At 38.9% G+C, this 24923-nt stretch overlaps 2 protein-coding genes across 5 annotated transcripts in view; one reads left to right on the plus strand and one right to left on the minus strand.

Annotated features, from left to right (window-relative positions):
- The window catches only part of GEMIN5 (gem nuclear organelle associated protein 5), a 41789-nt gene extending 20540 nt beyond the window's left edge, over positions 1 to 21249 (minus strand). For both annotated transcript variants that reach the window (XM_068536272.1, XM_068536271.1), the window contains exons 1-13: positions 21020 to 21249; positions 20048 to 20208; positions 19144 to 19325; positions 16149 to 16300; positions 15819 to 15938; positions 14274 to 14406; positions 13045 to 13210; positions 11956 to 12168; positions 10861 to 10946; positions 6979 to 7061; positions 5478 to 5614; positions 4154 to 4227; positions 3270 to 3451 (exon numbers count right to left, since the gene is read on the minus strand). In XM_068536272.1, coding sequence (XP_068392373.1) covers positions 3270 to 3451; positions 4154 to 4227; positions 5478 to 5614; positions 6979 to 7061; positions 10861 to 10946; positions 11956 to 12168; positions 13045 to 13210; positions 14274 to 14406; positions 15819 to 15938; positions 16149 to 16300; positions 19144 to 19325; positions 20048 to 20208; positions 21020 to 21185 — 1855 coding nt within the window. In that variant the 5' untranslated portion in view covers positions 21186 to 21249. The remainder of the gene's footprint in view (positions 1 to 3269; positions 3452 to 4153; positions 4228 to 5477; positions 5615 to 6978; positions 7062 to 10860; positions 10947 to 11955; positions 12169 to 13044; positions 13211 to 14273; positions 14407 to 15818; positions 15939 to 16148; positions 16301 to 19143; positions 19326 to 20047; positions 20209 to 21019) is intronic.
- A 1355-nt stretch (positions 21250 to 22604) lies between these two features.
- Positions 22605 to 24923, plus strand: part of MRPL22 (mitochondrial ribosomal protein L22) — a 39359-nt gene continuing 37040 nt past the window's right edge. The window contains exons 1-2 of one of the 3 annotated variants that reach the window (XM_068536276.1): positions 22605 to 22895; positions 22970 to 23012. In XM_068536276.1, the coding sequence (XP_068392377.1) occupies positions 22868 to 22895; positions 22970 to 23012 (71 nt within the window). In that variant the 5' untranslated portion in view covers positions 22605 to 22867. The remainder of the gene's footprint in view (positions 22896 to 22969; positions 23013 to 24923) is intronic. The other 2 variants (XM_068536275.1, XM_068536274.1) reach the window with 2 other exon arrangements.

Below are 24923 nucleotides of genomic sequence, written 5' to 3' on the forward strand. Positions count from 1 at the left end.
TTCGATCCCTGGTTGGGGAACAAGGATCCCACAGGCCGCGTGGTGTGGCAAAAAAAAAAAAAAAAGGCTGAGAGACTGTTCTAGATATAAAGGACAATATTGGATCAATTGACAACACTAGAATAAGCATGGCAGATCAAACTATTGTATTAAATTAACTGAAGTTTATAATGGAATTATGGTTATGTAAGGGAATAGCCTTATTCTTACAAAATACACAAATATTAAGGGATATGGGGCATGACACATGCAACACAAACAGTTTGGAAAAATACATACATACACACACACACAGAACAAAGCAAATATGACAAAATATAAGTTGTTGAATCTGTGAAAGGGTATATGGGAGTCCTTTGTACTATTCTTGCAACTTTCCTCTAAGTCTCAATTATTTAAATATAAGAAGGTAAAAATAAAATGAAATGGATTCTGGCCATTTATTTCCTTTTTCTATTATTCAGTAGATATGAAATAAAAAACAAACTAGGGTGACAGTATTACAGTAGAAAAAGATCTGCACTGCTCTTAAGAATTAAGTTAATGCCCTTCAATAAGCGATGCTGAGAAAACTGGACAGCTACCTGTAAAAGAATGAAATTACAACATTTTCTCACACCGTATACAAAAATAAAATGGATTAAAGACCTAAATGTAAGACCTGAAACCTGAGAACTCCTAGAAGAGAACTCTTCGACATAAATCATAGCAGTATTTTTTTTGGATCAGTCTCCTAAGGCAAAAGGAACAAAAGCAAAAATAAACAAATGGAACCTAATTAAACTTAAAAGCTTTTGCACAGCAAAGGAAACCATCGACAAAACGAAAAGACAACCTACTGAATGGGAGAAAGTATTTGCAAATGACTGATAAGGGATTATTTCCAAAATACCTAAACAGCTCATAGAACTCAGTGTCAAAAAAACAAACAACCCAATTAAAAAATGGGCAGAACACCTGAATAGACATTTCTCCAAAGAAGATATGGCCAACAGGCACATGAAAAGATGCTCAACGTCGCTAATCATCAGAGAAATGCAAATCAAAACCACAGTCATATCATCTCACACCTGTCAGAATGGCTATCATCACAAAGAACACAAATAGGGACTTTCCTGGTGGCACAGTGGTTAAGAATCCGCCTGCCAATGCAGGGGACATGGGTTCAAGCCCTGGTCCGGGAAGATCCCACATGCCGCAGAGTGACTAAGCCTGTGTGCCACAACTACTGAGCCTGTGCTCTAGAGCCCATGAGCCACAACTACTGAGCCCATGTGCCACAACTACTGAAGCACGCGCGCCTAGAGCCTGTGATCTGCAACAGAGAAGCCACTGCAATAAGAAGCCCATGCACTGCAACGAAGAGTAGCCCCTGCTTGCTGCAACGAGAGAAAGCCCGCGTGCAGCAACGAAGACCCAACACAGCCAAAAATACAAAACAAAACAAAACACAAACACAAATAACAAATGTTGGTGAGAATGTGGAGAAAAGAGAACTCTAGTACATTATTGGCGGGAATGTAACTGGTGCAGCCACTATGGAAAACAGTATGGAGGTGCCTCAAAAAACTAAAAATAGAAGTACCATATGACCCAGCAATTCCACTCCTGGGCATATATCTGAAAAAAATGAAAACACAAATTCTAAAAGATACATGTACTCCAATGTTCACAGCAACATTATTTACAACTGCCAAGATATGGAAGCAACCTCAATGTCCATCAACAGATGAATGGATAAAGATGTGGTATATATGTACAATGGAATATTAGTCATAAGAAAGAAGGAAGTTCTGCTGTTTGCAACAACAGAGACCTAGAGGGTATTATGCTAAGTGAAATAAGTCAGACTGAGAAAGACGAATACTGTATGTTTTCACTTATATGTGGAATCTAAAAAATAAAATGAATGAATATAACAAAACAGAAACAGACTCACAGATATAGAGAGCAAACTAGTGGTTATCAGTGGGGAGAAGGCAGAGGGGAGGGGCAAGATGGGAGTGTGGGATTAAGAGGTACAAACTTGTATATAAAATAAATAAGCAATAAGGATATATTGTATAGCACAGGGAAATATAGCCATTATTTTATAATAACTTTAAATGGATATAATCTATAAAAATACTGAATCGCTATATTGTCTACCTAAAACTAATATGATATTGTAAATCAACTATACTTCAGTTTAAAAAAATTAAGTTTATGTCCTTTGCCAAAGTAGATATTTAATTTGGAATCAGAGGACTAGGATAAGCTTTCTAACATATCATGCTTATTAGTTACAAACTGTCTACTATTTATTATTAGAAAAATCTATGTACACTTTATTAGTTTTCCTATATTCCTTTTAACTTGAGAGAGTCACTGCTAGAATAAAAATTTTTTTGTTATTACAAACAAAGATTCTCAGGAAATCACTGGAAATTAGTTCTAGAGAAATTTAAAATGTCAGCTTGAAATTTTCACTATGGTTGACAGTACATACTCTCCAGCACTTTGGAAACAGATTAGTGTCACATTATAATTTCTTCATATTAGAAAAAAAAGTAATTACATCTCCTTCACATTAAAAGAACAGGCGCCTCTGACCACTTATGGTTCTTCTGGGTGCTGAAGAAATTCAGAGAAGTTTAAGATTCATTAAGGAATACATCATATGAAAATATGAAAAAGATCAACGTGCCAGGCAGGGACTAGTAGTTACTAGAACACATGCAGACTCTGCAATTAGACAATTTGGGTTTGAATCTAGGCTCTATCATATACTAGCTGTGGGACTTATGGAAGTGAGCTAACCTCTCTGAGCCTCAGTTTAATCAGGAAAATGAAGATAACAAAACCTACCTCCCAGGACTGAGAATTAGATGCAGTCACACATGGAAACACTGAGGGAAGGGGATATAAACTGGCAAAATCTTTTTGGAGAGCGACAGTTTCACACAAGATGCAAAGTCATATCCCTACCCCTGGCCTGGAATAACTGTAGCAATAACTATACTTTAGAAAATCTGGAGAAAACATGCAGCAAACTAATAACACTGGTTTTTACTGAGGGATGGGATTAGGGAATTTTGTCATGTTTGAAACTTTTGTTGTATTTTAAATAAGGTGAATACTAAATATTAAATACTACTTTTGAAAGCAGAAAAATAAGAAAAGTAGTATTTACTTTAATACCAAAAAGAAAGGAAAAAAGGCACAGAAATTGGAACAAGAAGTAGCAGAACACATACACCACCCTCAATATGGAAAGAAACCAAAGTTACCTATGACGGTCTGCAGGTTGTGCACATAAATGACTGCATTGTTGGACCCAGAGGCCATCAGATAGCTTAGCTCTGGCTGGCTGCCATACTCATGATGCCAGCTAATAGTATTCACAAGCTTGTGATGCTGCTGGATGGTGCAGATCAGTTTCAAGTTAGGAACCTTGAATATTTCTATTGATCTGGAATAAGAAACACACCAAGACAAGAAAGATGGATGCTCAAATAACAGTCCAATGCAAACAGGTGTATCCCTCATTCCATCAGTCAAAGAAAGGTGAAATGGAATAGGATAACCCTATATAAACTGCAGAGGTTACTCTCTCACAAAGAACCAGATACAAAAAGTAGTTCTTTCAAACAGTTTTCACAAATCTCAGCAATCTCTGGAAAGTTGTGTTTATCAGGCTCTTATAATAAATGGTGCAAGGGAGAAGCTAAAAGAAGAATTACTAAACCAATGGCTGAAATAGGACTATGTTACTATGATCAACATTGGAAGGGGGAAAAAAAACCCTAAAAAAAACAAAAACAAAAAGATGTTGGAAAGGGCATGGTGAAGCCTAAAAAGCATTTCTGCCTAGGTTTACTTTAAAAAAAATGAAGGGAGATTTAGGCAGTTTAATTCTGGAGATGAGGATTCTGTGAAGCACACAACAGCCAAAACACGGAGTAGGCAAACATTCTCTTTGGGCTGAAAATATTTAACTTATTTTGCAGTTCTCAAAGATGCAGAGAGCTGAGTCATTTAAGGATATCAAGGATAAGTCAGAATATCAAATACAACTAGGTTTTCCCAACTAACATTACAGATGGCATTAGCTTGTGATCAAATATATGTGCAATTACAAAGTTTTTTTTTTTTTAAAGAAACAAACACATACCCATCTTCATTGCCAAGAGCCATGATTTTGCCATCTGCTTTCCAGCTGATCTCTGTGTGTACAGGCAATTTGTACTAGAAAGCAAAACAAACCAATCTTGACTGAAAACATTGTTCTTCTTACAAATCAGTGATGACAGTGTGGGAAAAAAAAGAAAATCCCTAGTTTAAAAATGTTCTAATTGTACAACAGCCATTCTTATAAATAATCTACATAATTCGCCAAAGAGTTACTAAGGGAAGTATCTGAAATATGATTTCCTAAACGGGATAAAAAAGAGAGGCCAGTAAATACTAAATGTCTGCAGTGTCTAACCTTGTGAAATGAACTTAATTAAAATGATTTTTATCCCACAATAAGACATGAAACATATCCATTGGCTTTGATAACATGGGGGTGGGTCGCCTTTTTAATAGAAGTCATACACACTACCCTTTTTTCTTCCTATCTCTTCTGTTTCTTTTCCAGAATCGTTTTTTTTTTTTTTTCTAACTTTTTTTGGTGTTCCCCAAAGCTTCCTGGGCCCTCTTCTTTTCTTACTTGTCTCTTTAGATCACCTCATACATACCCGCAGCTTCTTTAGCTACCATTCATGTGAAGGGACTCCAAATTTCTATTTCCAGCCCAAACTCCTTACATGAGCCTCTGATCCATACATTTAACTGTCACAAAACTAAAATTTTGTTAAGAATAGGAATTTTGTCTCTTTTATTCATTGTTGAATGTTAATGTTCAGATAACATTTAAGACATGAAGGAATACAGTCAACAAAAATAATTCAATTTATGATTAAATGTTATTTTTATGCTAGCCATACAAAATAATGAGCAACAGTAAAAAATGCTCATTTGAAAGAGTAAGGAAATCTCAACATTTATGGTTTCATTTAAAAAGACAGTTCTGGCATACAGATACATTGATAGGATGGTAAAGAAAAGTGGCTAAATGTGGAAATCTCAGTCAAGGATATAAGGAAATTATTTGTATTATTTTTGCAACTTTTGTGTAAATCTGTAATTATTTCACTAAAAAATTAAAAACAAAATGACAATTCTGTCTTGAGCAAAATACCTTATAGCCGCACTTGAATACCATATTAAAAAAATATTTTTACGAACACCTCACTCTGGAGAAAGTGGCTGGCGTGAAAAGGCTGCTTTATATTCAAGATCGGAAAGTTTATAATAAATCACCATTGCAATTGAGAGAAGCTTGAAATCTGCCTGAGCATAATGGATACCTCTTATAATGGCATTTATCATGCAAGATGAGAAGCCAAGAAGATGGAGAGATCATGAGAAGACTTTAGACCACAAGAACTCACTTTGATTGAATTGGTGTCCCTGATGAGTTTGTTGATGTCAAAGGCCTCTCCACTAAGCTTCCAGGGGTTGTGTTGTAAGACAATCCCTTCCCCTCCACAGCTGTATAGAGTGAGGGAAGGTCTGTCCCCTTCTCCTCCTATATGAGATAAGAAAAGAAAGCTTATCAGTTTTGTATTTCACCAACTTAACTATTTGTTGCTATAGTATGACCATATCATACTATGAGATGTTTTAAAAGAATTACATTAATATATTGGAATAAAGTCACTGTTCTTTGCATCTGAACACAGTTGTTGGGGGCAGAAGTAAACAGGGTATATTAATTCTACATTAATATTTATAATACAACATATTTGCTTTAAACATTCTTCTGCCACTCAAAATAGTAGGGGTGCCAAAGCTGGGATCAGAAAACATGTTTTCAAAGTTTTGGGGAATTTACCTTCTCTTACCGAAACAAGTACTCTTTGGGCATTTAAATATAAGGAGCTGCAGGACTTGCTATGACTAAGTGTAAGAAGCTGTACTCAAAGCAATGATTCCTTTGGTGTTACAGCAATCATCATGTTGATTTTTAAGAAGCAAACAGTGGTTCTGGTGGGTTTCTGTAAGGGCAAGTTTTATTTTCACCACTGCTAGAACTACGCTTGGCACAAATCAAGGATCAACATTTGTTGAATGAATGAATGAATGAACTACCACTGCAATGCTGCTTGAGTTCTGATGATTTACACTGTAAATGTTTACATTATTATGGAAATTTACAGATGTTCCATTATAGATGGTGAAGAAAAGATTACCAAAGACTTTTGCTGAACACACTCGTTTTTAAAATTCTGCAAGACCTACCACTGTAGGCATAAGAAAGAGAAAGATAAGGCTGAGGGGCTAGAAGAGGAAAAGGGTCAGAATACAGTCAAAGGTAACAAGAGATCATTTGAGAAATTCTAAGTTTGCTTTAACTGTAGGTGAAAACAGATGATCATTAACATTATAATTCTTTTTTTAAAAAAATTTTGTTTTTTTAATAAATTGCTTATCTTACTTTATTTATTTTTTTGGCCAAACTGCATGGCTTGCGGTATCTTAGTTCTTGGACCAGGGAATGAACCTGGGCCCTTGGCAGTAAGAGCACGGAGTCCTAACCACTGGACCTCCAGGGAATTCCCAACATTATAATTCTGATAAAATTAAAAGGTGATAGCAAATTTTAGTGAAAATCATTAGACTAGGTATCAGGACCCAGCATGAGATAACTATATTCACAATGAAAAAATTCAGCTCAAAGAGACCAAATATGCTTTAGTTTGGAGTTTGGAGAGGCTTATTCTGGGTGAATGCTTTCTAATTTATCACCTCATGGACCCCTGGGGACATAGCAGCTTGCTTAAGTAATCACTGCACTAGAATATTTATGACTCTTTCCAGGTTGCATATCCTAGGATTAAGTTGAAAGAAAGAGAATACTCTCACGTTTGTTACAGAATGACTCACACTTACCGAGTGTCATGGAGGGTACTGGTGGCCCCCAGGCTAAAGAGTATACAGTCTTCTTGTGATATGTGCTAGAAATCTGTGGAGGTCTGGGGGGAAGGGGGATTACAAACAGAAAGACTTAAAACAAAAAGATATAGTGGAAAACAGACCATCTTTTTCAGAAAGTTGCCTGTTATATAAACTTAGTTGCTGATATTAAAGAAAAATAATTTAACAGTACGCTTCTCCAAATAACTGACTGTAAACAAGCAAACACTTAAATAATATACCATGTAATGATAGCTACTAACAAAATAATTAAGTCCCAAACATACTTCACCCAGTAAAAAAATGTTATTAACCTCCCCAACTGGCCAGCTTGGGAACATTTTCCCCATCTCTGTCAAATATTCTAATATTACTGTAGTTATATACCAGTGTAAAGGCTATCACAACTAGAGAAAAACAGGACAAGACAGAAAATGCAAACTGTTAAGCCCAGAACTAGGGTTACTGCTAAGCATATATTATCACCATGCAAATGTATCCACCTCATAGTCAAGTAAAAGACTAGAAGTCATTTTTGGCTTACCCTGTCGTTAACATCACATTCTTAAACTAAGACAAGATTTTATTTCATTTTATTTTTTTGGCCGTGCCTTGCGGCTTTCGGGATCTTGGTTCCCAACCAGGGATCGAACCCGTGCCCCCTGCGGTGGAAGCTCGGAGTCCTAACGACTGGACCTCCAGGGAATTCCCAAGATTTTAGAGTAGATAGATTTTAAATTTTTTTTTTCCTGGATTAATATTTTTATTCTTCACAAACATTCATTTCTTCCATCTTTTCTACCTAATAATGCATTTATTTATTTAATTAAAAAATTTAAAATTTGTTTTAGTTTTTAAAGGTTACTTTCCATTTAATTATTACAAAATACTGGCTATATTCCCCATGTTGTACAGTACATCCTTGAACCTATCTTACACCCAATAGTTTGTACCTCCCACTCCCCCACCCCTATAGTCCACCCCACCCCAACCACTAGTTTGTTCTCTGTATCTGTGAGTCTGCTTCTTTTTTGTTATATTCACTTGTTTGTTGTATTTTTTAGATTCCACATGTAAGTGATAGCATACACTATTTGTCTTTCTCTGTCTGACTTATTTCACTTCATATAATGCCCTCTACATCAATCCATGTTGCTTCAAATGGCAAAATTTCATTATTTTTTATGGCTGAGTAGTTATTCCATTGTGTGTGTGTGTGTGTGTGTGTGTGTATACACACAACTTTTTTGTCCTTTCATCCGTTGATAGACACTTAGGTTGCTTCCATATCTAGGCAGTTGTAAATAATGCTGCTATGAACACTGGGGTGCATGTATCTTTTCGAATTAGTGTTTTTGGTTTTTTTTGGATATATACCCAGGAGTGGAATTGCTGGATCATATGGTAGTTCTTTTTGAGTTTTTTATTTTTTTATTTTTTTAAAGAAGCGTTGCTCTTCAGGGTGTTTTTGAAGGTCGCTGTGGTGATTAATGATATGTGATGTGTCAGGACAGGGCAGTGCAGTTATTACCTTTAACATATACTGTATTCTTTGTATGATTTTAGAATTCCAGGATTCTAGAACCTATGACTGAACTAACTTAGCTGTTGACTTCTTTATTTCCATGTATCTGATACATTTATCATTATCACTCTAGACAATGAACCAATTTTTCTTTGGCTGAAAGAAGTAGAATAAGCATTTCTGGCTGAATACTAACAATATATCTACAGCAACATCCTTCCTCCTACTACATACCTTTGCTGGTATCAGTTTGGATATTCAGCTTATAATAACCAAACGATAGTAATTTACTAGAATTAGTCAGCAGTTTTGTGATGACACAAACCTATTTAAATTGATACATAGTTTTATTAAATACTTCTTTGAAATGGTGTAGCCTTTTTAAAAAAAAGTTAGAAATGAAGAAAAATAGTTAACGCGTATTCAGTTATACATAAGTACCTAAAAAACTGGCATATAAAAAGGTTAGCTGCACAGTATAATGAATGATTCTCACTTAGATGCAAATGATCTTTAGGCAAACTTTTTCTGTAAAGGGCCAGATAGTCAGTGCTTCAGGCTTTGTGAAACATGCAATTTCTGTCACAACTCGTCCACTCTGCTGTGGTAGCATGAAAGCAGCCTCAGACAAGAGGTAAAAAAATGAGTGTGGGGCTTCCCAGGTGGCGCAGTGGTTAAGAATCCTCCTGCCAAGGCAGGGGACACGGGTTTGAGCCCTGGTCCAGGAAAATCCCACATGCCGCGGAACAACTAAGCCCGTGCGCCACAACTACTGAGCCTGCACTCTAGAGCCCACGAGCCACAACTACTGAGTCTGTGTGCCACAACTACTGAAGCTTGTGTGCCTTGAGCCCGTGCTCTGCAACAAGAGAAGCCACCACAATGAGAAGCCTGCGCACCGCAATGAAGAGTAGCCCCCGCTCGCCGAAACTAGAGAAGCAGCAACAAAGACCCAATGCAGCCAAAAAAAAAAGAGCGTGGTTGGGCTCCAATAAAACTTTACTTATGGACAGAGAAATCTGAATTTTATTTACTTTTCATACATTGTGAAATATTCTTTTGATTCTTTTTCATTTATTTCAAAAGATAAAACTATTCTTAACTCATGGGCCATAATTCTCTAATCCCTGGCCTAGAACAGTGCTGTCCAGTAAAGTAGCCCTTAGCCACATATGGCCCTTGAGCATTGGAAATGTGGCTCATGCAACTAAGAACTCAATTGCGAATTTTATTTATTTTTAATTACTTTAAGTATAAATAGCCACACATGGCCATTGGCTACCAAACTGAACAGTGCAGGTCTGGAATCTAATCAAGCATCTAGACTAGCTGTGCCCAGTAGATTTATACTGTGAGCCACATCTGCAACTCAAAGCTTTCTAGTAGCCAAGTTAACAGAAGTAAAAGAAACAAGTGAAATTCAATTTTAAGAATGTATTTTATTTAGCTCAGTATATAAAAAGTATTATCTTTTAAAATATAATGAAAATAAATAATTACTGAGGCATTTTACATTCTTTTCTGGGCACTAAGCCTTTGAACTCTCGAGTATGTTTTACACTCAGCACATCTCAGTAGCCACCTGTGACTAAAGACTACTGTAATGGACAGTGCAGCTCTAGACCGTTTATAGGAAATACAGGGAATACAAGGAATATAGGAAATACAGGGAATAGTGAAATGAGTTACAAGTCACCACAAAGAATTAACAAGTCCACAATGCAGAATATGCTACAAAACAACTTATCTGGAATCTTCAAATTGAAAAGGCAATGTTATGGAAAGAAGTGGGGGATTATTCTAGAGTAAGAGACTAAAGAGACATAACAAAATACAATGTGTGATCCCTGACTGAAAAAAGTTTGAAAAAAAAAACCACTAGGGAAAACGTTTTTGGCTCAAATGAGGAAATTTGTATATGCACTGGATATTAGCTCATATGATGGATTACTGTTAATTTTTGTTAAGTGTAGACAAATAAAGCAAGTATGGCAAAATGTTAACAACTGGTAAATCAAGATGGAAGGTACAGAGATGTTCTTTGTTCTCGGCTTTTAACATTCTTCAATGCCTGAAAAATTTTGTAAAAAAATGTTGAGGGAAAACAAAAGCAAATGGTTTATTTTAGTGGTTCCCACAGGTCAGATGGGCTGAACCACCATGACCTGAAAGAAATTTTTTAAATAAAATTCTGAGTTCTAAGCCTAGTCTCAGTGTCAGAATCTTAAAGATGCTTCCCAGGCCTATTATGATATACATCCAGGTTTATGAACTCAAAATTAACTCACTGACAATTTGGTCAATGGGCTAAATAGGAATCATCTATTTCTTACTTGTTGGAGTAGGTGTCATACAATCCCACTTTTCCATCATCAGTTCCAAAAGCTAAGCAGCCTTCCTTGGTTGGGTGCCAGCACAACTACAAAAAAATGAGGAAAGCGGCAGTGTTAAGGGAATCCTTAGGTTATACTTCAAGTGTTCAGTTGGAAAACTTTCTTGTTCTTTCTGTCTTCTAATTTTAAAAGTAACAAATTCTCATTATTTAAAAGAGAGAAACAAAGAAGTATTAAAAACAAAGTAAAAGTCACCTGTAATCTCACCATCCAAAACACCCCATTGCCAATTCTGTATCTTTCTAGACATTTTTTGTGGATGAACTTTATATATAATTGAAAAAACAAAGATAGGTTCAAACATTTAAATGATGTGCATGATACATTGTTGAGTGGGGAATAAAAGATTCCAGAACAATTTAGAAAATATGATTCTATTCATCATTAACAAAGCTTGGAAAGATACATCACAAACTGTCAACAGTGGTTCTCTGGATGATGGAAGTGGGAGAATGGAGTCAAGGGTGGGGTAGGAAACATTTTTTGCTTCCTACACTTCTGTACTATGGTTTTCGTTTTGAACCACAAACCTTTATTGCTTTTAGACTAAATAGCCACAACAAAAAGATATCACTTTGAAGAAAAACAAAAAAATTATACATATTGTTTTATAATCTGCATTCCATGTTTTATAATTTGCATTTTTCATGAATCATTAACATCTTCCCACATCAAAGAAAGATCTACATTATCACTTTTAATAGTTTAATACTATTCCCCATGTGGTTATATTATAATTTAATGTATCTCCTATGAATGCACATCCAGGTTATTTCTAATTTCTTACTATTAGAAAATAGTGTGACTCAAACAAAACCTTAATTTTACAAACAAAGCCAAATTTCTGAATTAGGAGGTATGTAACGGGTTTGGTCAGAGAGAGTCCTTCTGCTGTTCCACTTTCAAATTGCATCGAAAATACCCTTGAAGAAGTCTGAATTCCCAACAGAGTTCATTTACATGAATAGGTATTCTCTAAAACAGAATTAGTTATTTGAAAAAAGTTCGTGGCAAGCTCAAAGAAAGCATCCTTACCGCTGTAACCTTGGACTTGACACCCTGCCAAAAAATTTTCACATCATAGTTGTTCTTTATGGAGAATGTATTCCATATACGGATCATGCCATCACCAGCACCTATCGCCAAACAGCCTGTGTCTACAGGAGAGAAAGCCAGACTGTAGGCAAACCCACCAAGGGAAGGCAGGGTCCAGCAGCACTCCAGGGTGGCCATGTCCCAACATTTTACCTGAAAAGATTAAGGGTTAGGGTCTTTATAAAGAAGGTCCAAGAAACAGGAAAAACAATCAACACTTCAAATAGGATGGGCTCAGAGTACATCAGGATAATGTAACTTAACTATTCCAGTAGGAATGAGAAAAAAAAAAAAATCAGTTATAAATTGTAGAGCTCAGAGGGATCTTAGAATACATTTATTCCCTAAGATGCCAAGTGAATTGAAAGCACAATAAACTAGAACCCAGGCTTCCTATTTCCCAGAGTTCAGCGGCCTTTCCACTCTACTGTATCACTGTATTACAGCATTGGTAATTTTCTCATTTGGCAAACTCAAAAAAAAAAAAAGGATAAAGGTGGCCTTAGGACAGTGGAAGAATCAGAATCATTATCTTCAAAAGCAAAATATGTTATCATAGGCAGTGGAAGAGGACTGCTAAGTTTTTAACCGTCACTTGTTTAACAGTGACTTGGAAGAAAACGGTCTGTCAAACAAGCCTAGCTTATTGTAAAACAGAAAGGTGTCTCAAGTAAAGCCAGTTGTCTCTTATAGAGACTGTGCCGGGAGAAGATGGCTCTGCTTCCTGAACCATAGACGAGGGTATTTGAAAGCTAAGGATTGATGATCTCACACAGCCTTCCATGGACACATCTACTCTTCCTTGTTGTACCTGCTTTAACAAAAAGGCATCTTGGTGGTTCCTCAGCTTTCCCCTGCTTTTCTGCTGCTAATGTATTTAATGCCAGTCAGTAACAGTAACTCTGAAATTGGAACATGGGGGCAAGGTGAGGTGTGAGAAATGATGTATGATTTGAAAAAGCCCTCTAATCCCATGCAAGTCCTCAATCACTGCTGTACAGTGCTGAATGCAAAATAAGCTGTTCTTACATCTCTGTCCATTGATGTGGAAAGCAGCAGCTGTTTGTCATCTTCAGTTTGTAGAGAACATAAATTAAACACAATTCTTGAATGATTCTGCCCTTCTGATGAAGCACTAAAGAGGGTATATTTCCGTCTCCAAGACTGAGTGAGATCCCATAGTAGCAGTTCGCCTCTGTGAAGGAAAAACAAGTATTAGTCCTCTTTCGTGAGCAATCTGAAAACAAGTGATTTTGGGCCAGAGAGTGTGGGCCCTCAGCTGCAAAATAATTTCTGTTCATTGTTCCTTTAAGGAGATAAAAATTACATATTCTGAAATAGGCACAAAATATCTCTGGAAAAACACACACAAAAACAAAAAAAGTCACTGCCTATGGGGAGGGGAACCAAGTAGCGAAGACAGAGGTGGAGAGGGAGCTTTGGAGTTCCCTGGTGGTCTAGTCGTTAGGACTTGGTGCTTTCACTGCGGCGGCACAGGTTCAGTCCCTGGTTGGGAAACTGAGATCCCGCAAGCTGTGTGGTGTGGCCGAAATATTAAAAAAAACAAAAAAAACAAAAAGGGAGCTTTACTATATCCTTTCATTCTTTTTGAATCATACAAATGTACTGGACTACCTTTTGAACAGACTTTCCTAACAGCTTTAATTATAAAATGCCACCGTAATTTGCAGAGCCACAAAGGCTTTAAGACATAGTATGTCTTTTTTGGAGCAGTGGGGGTAGTTGGGTTGTGACTAACACTTTGGGGTATTTCTATATGCTTTGCCTGTATTACCTCATTTAAAAGCAGGGAACTTGTCTGTTAAATTCACTTATCATCTCAAGCAACTAGAAGCTGGTGCTCAATAAATTTTGCTTAATGAATGGCCATAATCATCCTAAGAGAGAGGAAACACTTACATCCTCCCCTTTTTTCATGTGAAGTCACTGAAGCTCAGAAAAGTGAAGGGTCTTGCTTATGAACAGCCAGTAAGTAACAGACTGATTCTGAAATTCAGTTCCGCCTGACTTCAGAGTCCACACTTAACCACCAGGCCGTAGTTATTTGATCTTTTCACAACTCTTATTGGACAGCACAGGTATTAGTTCCATGATTTTTCCATTACAAATGGCCCATTATAATATAAACCTTAGTCATTGCTTTCTCCATCTTCTGTGTCTAGAAAGAGAAGCCCAGGAATTCCTGAGGCTAGAGAGGAGAACAAAATATGTCAGAGAGCATGACCAAAAAGACTTACCCAAAACAGCTGGATACCAGCTGTGTTGGCTGACCCTTGGGCCAATGGAGTGTCAACCAAAGGCGCTCTTTAACAGTTGGGTCTATACCCCCTCCTCTTCTCTTCAGAAAGGGCAATTTCAGAGTCGTCACCCCTGCAGATTAAAAGAAGGTCCATGGACAGTCAAGACAATGAAAGTACATGCATGAAGCCACCAGCAGTTCACAATACAGTTCATGTTTAAAAGTTTGTTAGCTTGGTTGCTTAGAATTCAGACCTCATTTTCTCATGGAAATTTACACATATAGTGGTTAATACTAGTCTAGCAAATTTTGGTCAGACAAGCTCTTACAGGCTGTCTTGGCAACTTAAACATTAAGAATATGGTGTGTCTGGGAAAATAAGGTTCCAACTGGGATTGAGAACCCAGGTGGTAACACAACCCAAGATTCTTCAAAGTTGGAAGGACAGAGGGTAGGAAGGACAGAGAGTAGGACTCCATCTTCTAGTTGGCAAGAAATCCAACAAAGGGGACAAATTTGGCAGTTGCGGTGGTAAGTTCTCCACTCCTGACATGCTACTGACCAGATGTTCTTAGTCCCTGCTGTGTATGAGAACTACCACTGGCGCTTCTAAAAATACATATGCCAGGGCTCTACCCCTAGAGATTCTGATTCAGCAGATTCGAGGTGGGGTGCAGTCACCTCCAGCTGATTCTGCTGCATGACCAGAATTGAATACCATTGTATTAGACATCTGTAAGTTCAGAGATTACCCTTTTGGAGGGATTCGTAGCCCGATGTTGTCCCCACTAGGGAGTATCAGCCAAAGTGTGTCCAAAAGCAGTCCACAAACCTTAAAAAATTCTGCTTTCCAAAATTACACTACTAGTTACCACTGACTGAACCCTAACTATGTGCCAAGCACTGTGCTACTTGCTTTACGTGTACTAATGCATTTGGACAAAGATGAAAAAACTTCCATGGTTTTACATAAATTGGAGAAAGAAGACTGCTATAAAGAGAAAAGCTAGATTTTTACTGTAAAGGTAGAATTCATTCTGCCTGGAGTTCCTCTCAATCTATTCAATATAAACTTAAGGTAAAAGTTCTGTTCAAAGAGAAGCTTGGGAAAGCTAGATGACTGAGGGTCTCTGTAATTTGGGTAAAGTGAGCTTTTACATTTAAACAGGTACTTCTGTATTAGGTATACATTATTAATTCTGCATTTGTACATTAAAAGCTCTAGCTCTAGAGATCTTTTCCATTCCTTTGATCCAGGCCTTGCCAAGTTCAGATATTCCCATTCTCATAACAAACATCTTGCCCTCCAGGCCAAACAGTGATCTTTCTGTGAATGCAATAGAAAACCTCATTGCCAACACCAAAGCCAGATGTTCAGAGTGCAGAGAGTTCTAGCCCAGGCTAAAACTTTCTGGATAGAAAAGTAAAGAACTGCTTTCTGACAGATGACACACACTGAGGATAACAAGAAATAATAAACTTCTACTTCTACTGGATTGATAATAGGTTATATCACAAAGGAAACGTTAAATGTCAGTCTTACCTCGGCCTCTAGAGCAGCTCCAGATACGAATGGTCTGATCTTTGCTTCCAGTGGCTAAGTAGCAGCCTTTTTTTACTGGAGTCTGTGCTATAACTTTCCCATTGGGGATTTCAAGTTCTTCTAGGGTAGAGATGGTAATTTTGTTTTTAATTTGCATTAAACATGCACTTACCAAAGAAAAATTAGTTTGCAAGGGTTCCTGAAACTTAGTTACTGTTTTCATAGATTTGATCTGTAAAATCTAGTTTTAAACATAATTCAAATTATACTATTCTACCCACTTTGTTCTTTAGGTCTAAAGAGTACTGAACCCTCTTAAATCATCTCTACCTGAATTTTCCCCTTGGTTTATGGATAAACAATCTTCACCAGGCAGGGGGCACCAGGCTATGGAGTGGATCTCATCATCGTGGCCTCGAAGCCTGTGTATAACTTCTCCTTTCTTGCTGATGTCAATTATAACCACTATGCCATCCTTGTAGCTAAAAAACAAGAGTTAGAAATACTACTGAAAAATGAAGACAGACTGTCTTTCTAGGAAACATTTTGGCTTAGGAGTTATTGTGCATTTCTAAAAGTTAAGTGCATTTGGGGTTGGGGGAAGGAAAAAGAGCAAGAAATAATCTTGTTCTGTCCTTATTCCAAAGTACTTATTTCATGTTTTCTGGTTTTTAAAAAAACCCTCCCCCATGCCAAACTCCTGGCATTAAGTTATGCTATACACATTGCCTGGCACGAAGCTCAAACAGTGGACCATGCCTGTGCTCAAGGGGAACTTACAGAAGAATAGTTCTGACAGGGGCCCAGCAATTTCCCTAATTGGAAATGAATTTGTCCTAATAAACTAAAAATATCTCCTTAGTTTTACAAATGATCTTACTTTTCTAACAAAAGCTGCAGAATTCTAACTTCTAGATCTGGATATTCCAAGGCTGTCATTTTTTGAATTCAGAAGAAACTTAGAAATTGTAATAGTTTTTTTTTTTTTAAATGATTAAGTATTTCAGACATAAGAAATATCTACTCTCTAGCTTAAGAAAAAAAATATTACCAATACAGTTGAAGTCCTCTGTACATGCCGCCCCAATCAAACCTCTCTCCCTTTCTTCCCCAGAGGTAAACTGCTATTCCTAAATTTTGTGTTACATTAGTCCTAGCCCTTCTTTGTATATATTCCTAAATAAGATACAGAATTACTTTGTACATTTAGAGACTTCATATAAATGGTATCATGTTGTCTGTTTTTCTGTAGCTTGCTTTTTTCACTCACTCTTTTTGTGAGTCATTCACGTTGACACGTGTAACTCTAGTTCCTGGTCAGTCGTTTATACTATTGCATAGTACTCCACTGTATGAATATACCACAAGTTTAGTTACTCATTTTCCTTTTGAAGGGCTTCCATTTGGTTTTTACTATCACAAGCAAAAAATGCTATTAATAATTTTATACACACTTAAGCCAGTTTCAGGTTTGATGCCTAGTAATAGGATCTTAAGATATACACATTTTTGCTTTACTAGAAAGTGCAAAATTGCTCTCCAAAGTGGACATACCTGTTTACATTTCCTATACACTAGACAGTCCTACAGGGAAAAATACCATTACAGCTTTATTTATTTTTCTCCTTTTATTAAAAAAAATTTTTCCCCATTACAGCTTTACTTAAAAAAAATGAACTCATAGAATATATCAAATCTCTGAAGACACAGACTTTGAAAAACCATCAAGATATATAACCTAATAGTCATGTGATCAACCTGTTTTGCAATTTCAGTCAAGACGTCAGGGACTGTTTTGAAGAACCTCTAAAAACAAATTCTGATTCAATCCTGTTTGATTGTCTTCCACCTGAAAGACTCTTCTCTTCTTCTGAATTCCTGCTCATCTTTCAAGGTCAGTTTGATTCACCCTTCTCTGACCCCTGCCTACCACCCTTTCTGTTCCCTCTCTTGTACTCCCACCAAGACAATGCTGCCATTTCATGGAGACCTCCGATCACAGACCCCTTCCATTTTCACTGTTAACTCACCCACACCTGTCTTCCTGTCCTTCTCCCCATGCAGTGCAGATTTCATGATCCATCATTATAATCACTCCTTAAAAAACACCCTTATCTCCTTTGTTCCCCCTTTCTCTCAGGGGTGTTTACTCCACAAAACCCCAAACCTGGTTGAATCCAACGATCTCCTTTCTCAGCCAGTTTGAGTAGTTTACTTAAAATTCATGACCACGATCCTTGGCTTGGCACTCAGCCAGGACCTCAGGACCTGCAGTTTCTCTCAGTAAGTTCATTTTCCTCTTCTCTGAGGTGACTGTTTTCATACCTTCTTCCTGCATCCAGCTCCTTCCCCACCCTGAACTTGACTCCACCTCTGACTTCTTCTCCACCTCTTTCTGCCTCACTAAGAAAATCAGCAGCCATCAGAATGAAACGCCCTCCTCTTCCAACAAGATCTGTGAACCTACTTGCACCTATTTCCACATTCTTAGCTGTTCTTTCTACTTGTGGTCTGGATCCAGTTCCCTCTTGATCTCCCATTATCACTCATGTATTCTTCACTGTTCACCCCTGCCACAGGCTCCCCCTTTTCTGCCTCAGCATCAGCATAAAAACATGCCTTTGTTATCTTCCATTTAATACTCCCTTGACCCCCATACACCTCCTCTGGCTTCACGTCTATATGCACGTTGTCACAACAAACTGTGGAAAAGTTGTCTCCACGTGTATCTACCTCACCTCCCAGTCTCTTGAATCCACTCCAGTTGAACTTTCTCCTCCTACATTCTTGTGCTTATGTCTAGTCTTCAAACTACAGAGAATGAACATCTTTGGGAGAGAAGTAAATGGAGTGGTGAAGGAGTGGGGATTGCGCTCTCAGGCAGCTCGTGTGAAACAACCTTGGTGATCACTGGGGAGACAGATCCCAATGCCAGATCGCTTTCCCAATTGAGTGGGAGAGCTGAGAACCAGAGACAGAGCTGAGTCATTTGACACTTTGCGAGTAAATGTTATAACCAAGGGTAAGTATGGAGGGAAAAAAGATGAAAGAGGACATTTCTGACATTTGGAGGTTGACTGAAGAAATCAGATATGAAGAATGAGTAAAGTACAGTATCATGGAAACCAAGGAAACAAAAATAGAATGGGAGAGACAGTGAGGACCCAGAGGTCACAAGAATAAATGATACCAGGGGTGAAGGGAGAGTGGTTAATACCTGTAAATGGTTTCCTCTGAGGAATAAAGCGACAGTAGAAGGCAAAGAAAATGCAAAATAAGATCATAAACAAAAATAGATCATCAATGCAGATGGCATAGTACTTACCCAATGGCTACTAAATCTTCATGATGAGGTGAGCAAGTAAGACAGAAAATTGTCCTGGGTTCTATAAAGAGGTGCTGGCTGTCATTTCTGTTAAGCCAGTAACAGAAAACTACTCCTTTTTCATCTCCAGATACTAGTAAATCCTTTACTAGAGGAGACCAATGCAATGCTGATATTGTATGCTTTAAAACAAAACAAAGATATCTTTGCTTTTCATTTGTCAATGCTGAATTTTTTTTACTTAGTTTTTAACCTGTATAATGCTAGGCACATTATAGGTACTTAATAAATACTGTCAGGACCACTTGTAGAGCAAGACTACATTATAACCAAATGATAGGAGAATTTAGGCTACTGGGGATCAAGGAGCCATTTAAAAAATTTCTTTCTTTGACAGATTAAAGCAAAGTCCTTACTAAGATTAACTGAGTCCTTTCCTACATTCTCTAGGCAGGTATATCAATTAATCATCTAGTTTGGAAACAAGTTTCATTCACTTACAGTTTATATCAGGAGTCTTTTTCATGGTAAAGTGCCAGAGAGTAAATATTTCAGATTGTGTGGGCCATATTGTCTCTGTTGTAACTACTCAACTCTGCCACGGTACTGTGCAAGCAGCCAATACTTAAAATTGTAGACAGTACTTAAATGAATGACTGTGATTGTATTCCAATGAAAGAATTCACAAAAGCAGGCAGCAGTGCAGTTTGCTGACCTCTGATTTATATGCATCTCCTTCCAAAAAAGTTTTGAGGTACCTTACAATATAGAGCTTCTAATCTAATCAACAAACACAATTATAAAAGTTACCTTGCACAGATGAGCTAGCAAAACTATACTTGAAGGAAGAGAACTCTGGCACAGATAAATAATAATGGTCTGAGAAACCAGCAAGTCATGGTACCTGATGGAGCGCATGTTCCGTCACAACTGTTTTTGTCTCTACATCCCAGATTTTCACAGTCCCGTCATCGGAGCTGGTGGCGCAGAGGTTGTATTGACCCGGGTGATGACAAAACGTGAAGCCAGACACCCTTTCGGTGTGTCCCACCAACTCCCCTATGACTTCAAGCAAAACCAGACCCCAGATTAAAGTGCTACCAAGGATTCCTGGCAGAATCCTTCTGTTGTTAGATGGTGATTGGGGCCTCACTTATCCCATGGAATAACAAAAATTTCCAGGGACTCACAATCAGAAACCCCAAGTGCTGGTATTGGCTCTGCCACCTGATTTCAGACAAGTTTTTTTATCTTCTTGGGCCTCAGTCTTCTCAACTGTAAAATACCATTCATATCACTTGATGTGCCTAGTTCTTAGGCTGAGGAGCAGCTCAAGTGAAGAATGTAAAAGGGATTCCTATTTAGATCTGGCCAGAAGTCATTTGGAAAAGAATAAATATCTGGCATGCCATATCCCAAGGCATAATCAAAACCTAGTTTGGAGCCTGAAAGCATCCGGCTCAAGTCATTCATCTTACAGAAATGAGTATCATATATTTGTAGGATCTCTCTTAGGACCTGGAGCTGTAGGCAGCACCCAACCCCAGGAAGGCTCTCGGGGCCCGCACGCACTGGGTTGGGGAGGAAGGCCTAGGTGTTATAAATGCCTGGCGAGACACATGGATAACTTTTCAGTAAGCCAGCCGGATCCACGTGAGAGCGCCAGGAGGCGGGATCACTCAGCCACAGCGTGGTGAACAGCCAACCTTGGAGACCGGGACACGACTCAGTTTAGATGACCGTGAGCAGACCCTTCTCCCTGCCCGAGTCTCAGTTTCCCCATCTATAGAGAGGGGGGTGGCTGGACACGCCCACTCGGCGCCCCTGGGGAACGCAATTAGTGCAGGAAGGCGGGGGCCAAGAGGTGGGGAATTACCTCGAAATGGGGACGTCCCTGGGATCACGTCCGCTCCCGGGCCCACGCGGACAAGGAAGACAGAGGTCCGCGCCGCGAAGCCGAAGAGGCCCCCGGGCACGGCATCGCTGCATCGGGAGCAGTACCAGTTAGGGGAGGGCGGCAGCGTGCGCGGTTCCTGTCCCATGATCACGAGCAACCAGGGATGATGGAAGCAGGCTCTGAGGCAGACAGTTCGCAGCCCTACGCCGGAGCCGGGAAGGGGGCGGGGTCAATTTAGAGCCCCGCCTCTTGGGGCCCGCCGCTACGGCGCGCGCGGAGGTCCAGGTCTCACTGCGCGCGCCGCTCCTGCGGCCTCGGGGCTGGGAAAGGCTGGGCTCCGCGGGCGGCTCTTTGCCCCACCAACGCCGCCTGCGGCTGGAGGGTCTGGTGCTGCTGGTTAGGTATTGTCACTTGCTACAGCAAGGAAGGTTAATTAAGAGGTTAGACTGATGGAGTCACCTCCCCGCACTGCTGGTTTATTCTCTGGACCTGTTCAACCCTATCCCATCAAATATTTTTTTAAAGCTATGTGCCGGGGCGTCTTGGTAGCTCTGGAGATGCTTTAAACGTATCTACAAGAAGCCAATTAACAAAAAGATAAAAGTTCGAATCAGAAATCAAAAACAAGGGTTTCTGCAACTGGGTGGAAATTCTGGCTCTGGTTTTTGATACTCAAGAAGCAGCAGAATAGAGTGACTCTCTTTTGATCTGATTAAGTGCCAACTCTATGAAGGGACTGTATGTGTTAAGTGCTGTGGAGGAAAAAGAACCAAAGTTTCCTTCCAACTCAAACGTCCTAAAATGCTCAGTTTCTGCGCTTACAGTCTTCTACTCCGTATTGCTTGTTTGCATTGGATACCTGGAACTCTTGCATATGTAGCAAACGAAACCTGAGCTGTCTATGCTAATGAAGATATACATTTACTTATTCGGATGTGGGTGGGAGCACTAACTTTGGAGGCACCCAACCCTAGATTGACCACTGTTTTTGCCAGTTATTATCTGAGAGATTTTAACCTATCCTAAATCTTCTTTTTCAATTGAAGACCTGATAATACAGGTCTAATTGGATTGCTGTGAGGAATACATGAGATTTAGTGAAATGCCTGCTGGCCATATATGGTAGCAAGTGCCTGCTGATTATTAACTCTTATGTCTTGGAGGTCAACCTGGAGATCAGCATCATACTTTGTATTTGAACTGTTCGTTCTTTATTTTTATTTATTTATTGAAGTATAGTTGATTTGCAATATTAGTTTCAGGTGTATAACAGTGATTCACAATATTTAAAGATTATACTCCATTTAAAGTTATTATAAAATATTGGCTATATTTCCTGTGTTGTACAAAATATCCTTGTAGCTTATTTATTTTATACATAGTAGTTTGTATGTTTGTTCTTTAAAAGAGCTTTCACACAATCTCTAGTGATCTTCACAAGCCTGTGCCGTAGGGATACTTAGTTCTTTTGAGAAAACTGAAGCCCTCCCAGGTTAGTTGGCTTGGTTCACGGTCTCTTGTTTTCCTAATCCTTTCAGACCATTTGTGAGGTGAGGCTTCGCAGTTTTTCTGGATCCCGACGAATTTTCGGAAACTCGCTAGTCTTTGACCTTTGCTAAGTAATTCATTCCCAAGCAAGGCTGGTCTGACCACACCGGCGCTGGTCTGACCAAGCGCCGGCCGCGTGTTCACGGTCTCCATGACAACACCTCGGGTGTCGGTTTGGCTCGGTCTCGCGATAAGAGGGGTTTAAATCCGGAGAATTGCGCATGCGTTTTGCCCACACGGCATCTGAACTCGGAGGCATCCGTAGAGGGAGGGAGCAAGATGGCGGCGGCAACACTGGATCGTTTGGGTAAGGATTTCTTGGTGGGTGGAGGAAGGGAGTGAGGTGGGAGTCTGAATTGACGGCGTGTGTTGATATTGCAGGTGCGTTATGGATGCAGAATCTGAGGGGGAAGCTGGCCTTGGGGTAAGTCTTTCGCCTCGGAGTTAGGGAAGGGTCCAAGCCTCAGTCTTACTAGTCTCAGTTACTTAGAGCCTAAGTGCCAGGCTCTGCTTTAGGCTCTGAGGCTAGCGAACGAGACAGCCAGAGTCTCTGCTTTGCCACCCTGTGTTTTCACCGCCGTATTGTATAGCCCTGCGGGTATCAGGATTATCTATGACCGAAGGGACGTTGTAAATGTCTTTTCTGAACACTCTTTTCTGATCTTTTTGGATATGGTTAGATTCTCCCACCCAAATTGGGAGCGTACTTTTCTAGTTATCTCTGTAATTATTTGCTTATGTGGGCAGGGACTGTATTGTAGACAGATGCGGTTTACATCGTGTCTGACATTGTGTTAAAATCTTTGTACGCCTTATCTCTTTCTCAGAGCATCCTACGTAGTGTAGGTACTGCTATACCCATTTTTTCAGACAAGGAAATTGAAGCCCGCAAAGTAAAGTAAGTTGCCCAAGGTCCCTCAGTTACAGGACTTTTGAAGCTTTATACTGTATTTTTAGAGCATTCTTTGACCTCAGGACAAAGCGTTCTTTAAGGTTAGGGACGCAGCTGAAGTCAGTACTGGCAAGAGGCTTTCTCTGCTCCCTTCTCATTATTCTTCTTCTGTAGTACAGCTGTGGCTCTTTGAAGGTTGATAATCTGATTGTAAATTTTCTGATCGATGTATTTGTTAACATTAATTTTGGTTTAGTCCATAGACTTTGGAGACAGATAAATTGAGTGTGAGTCCACATTTTAACTGCGATTTTGGAAAAGTTACTTATTCTTCCTAAGCTTCAGTTATCTTCTATGATATGAGAGGAAAATTAGTACTACCTCATAGATTTTTAATCAGGATTAAATGAGATAAGGCTTATGAAGTGTTTTGTTCAGTGCATGGTGTATAATAATCCCGCCCTAAATCTTAGCTGCCATTAGTGTTTTTATCATTATAAACTACTATTGAGTTCCCATTATATCTAGCTTTGTCTTAGATTCTCGGCTCGAGGGAGGAAGAGGTGGGCTAAAGAAGAAAGTAGGAAGTACTGGCACTTAGGATTTGTCTTCACTGCTTTCGTAGATTATCTTCTATCACTCTACCCCCAGCCATGCTGATTTACTTACTTTTTCTGAGTATGCTGTGCCTTTACTTGTTTCTTGGTTTTTCATGCTTTTCCCTCACTTTCTGTCAATAACAGCAGTTCTCATTATTCAGACTCCTCTTTAACTGTTTCCCCTTCATGATCTCACTAAAAATGAAAGAAATCAATTTCTCCTTTCCTTTAGTATGTGTTCCTTAAATAATGGCCTCATATATATGTGTCTGTGTCCTCTGCTACCTTGTGTATCCTGGACAGTTAGGGGCACTTCTTGTTTCTTTTTGTAGCTCCAGTATAGGGTCTTGCACAAAGTGAATATTTTGTTGATTTTTGTTGATTTAAATTGTCCCACACTGACTTACATTGGGAAGCTCTGAGCAAGTAACTAAAGCAGTTTGGCTTCAGTCTTGTCATCTGTGTAATACAAGAGGGTTGGATTTTGCTAGGTAGTCTTGGAGGCTCTTTCTAATTTTGAAGTTATATGATTTTACAAGTCCCCATTCTGAACTTTCTAGTGGGGAAATGACCACATGAAAACTAAGTAGAAAAGGCATAACTAATGCTTATGATGACCGTGTAAAATTTTAGAGATATCTAATTCAGTGGTTGGAAATGTAATTACATACCAATTGCCAGACAGGTAATAGAAATGAATGAACTAGGAGAAGTGGTCTTTGTAAAAAGAGAGTGGTAGGGCCTGTGGCAGTCATAGAGTGCATTTCTCCTCTAAAGGCATTGAATTGGATTAAAAAAATGCTGCTGACCAAATAAAACTTTTCTGCAGGCTATATTTGGTAGC

Source organism: Eschrichtius robustus, chromosome 2 (genome assembly GCF_028021215.1).
Source record: "Eschrichtius robustus isolate mEscRob2 chromosome 2, mEscRob2.pri, whole genome shotgun sequence".
In the NCBI taxonomy this organism is placed as follows: Eukaryota; Metazoa; Chordata; class Mammalia; order Artiodactyla; family Eschrichtiidae; genus Eschrichtius; species Eschrichtius robustus.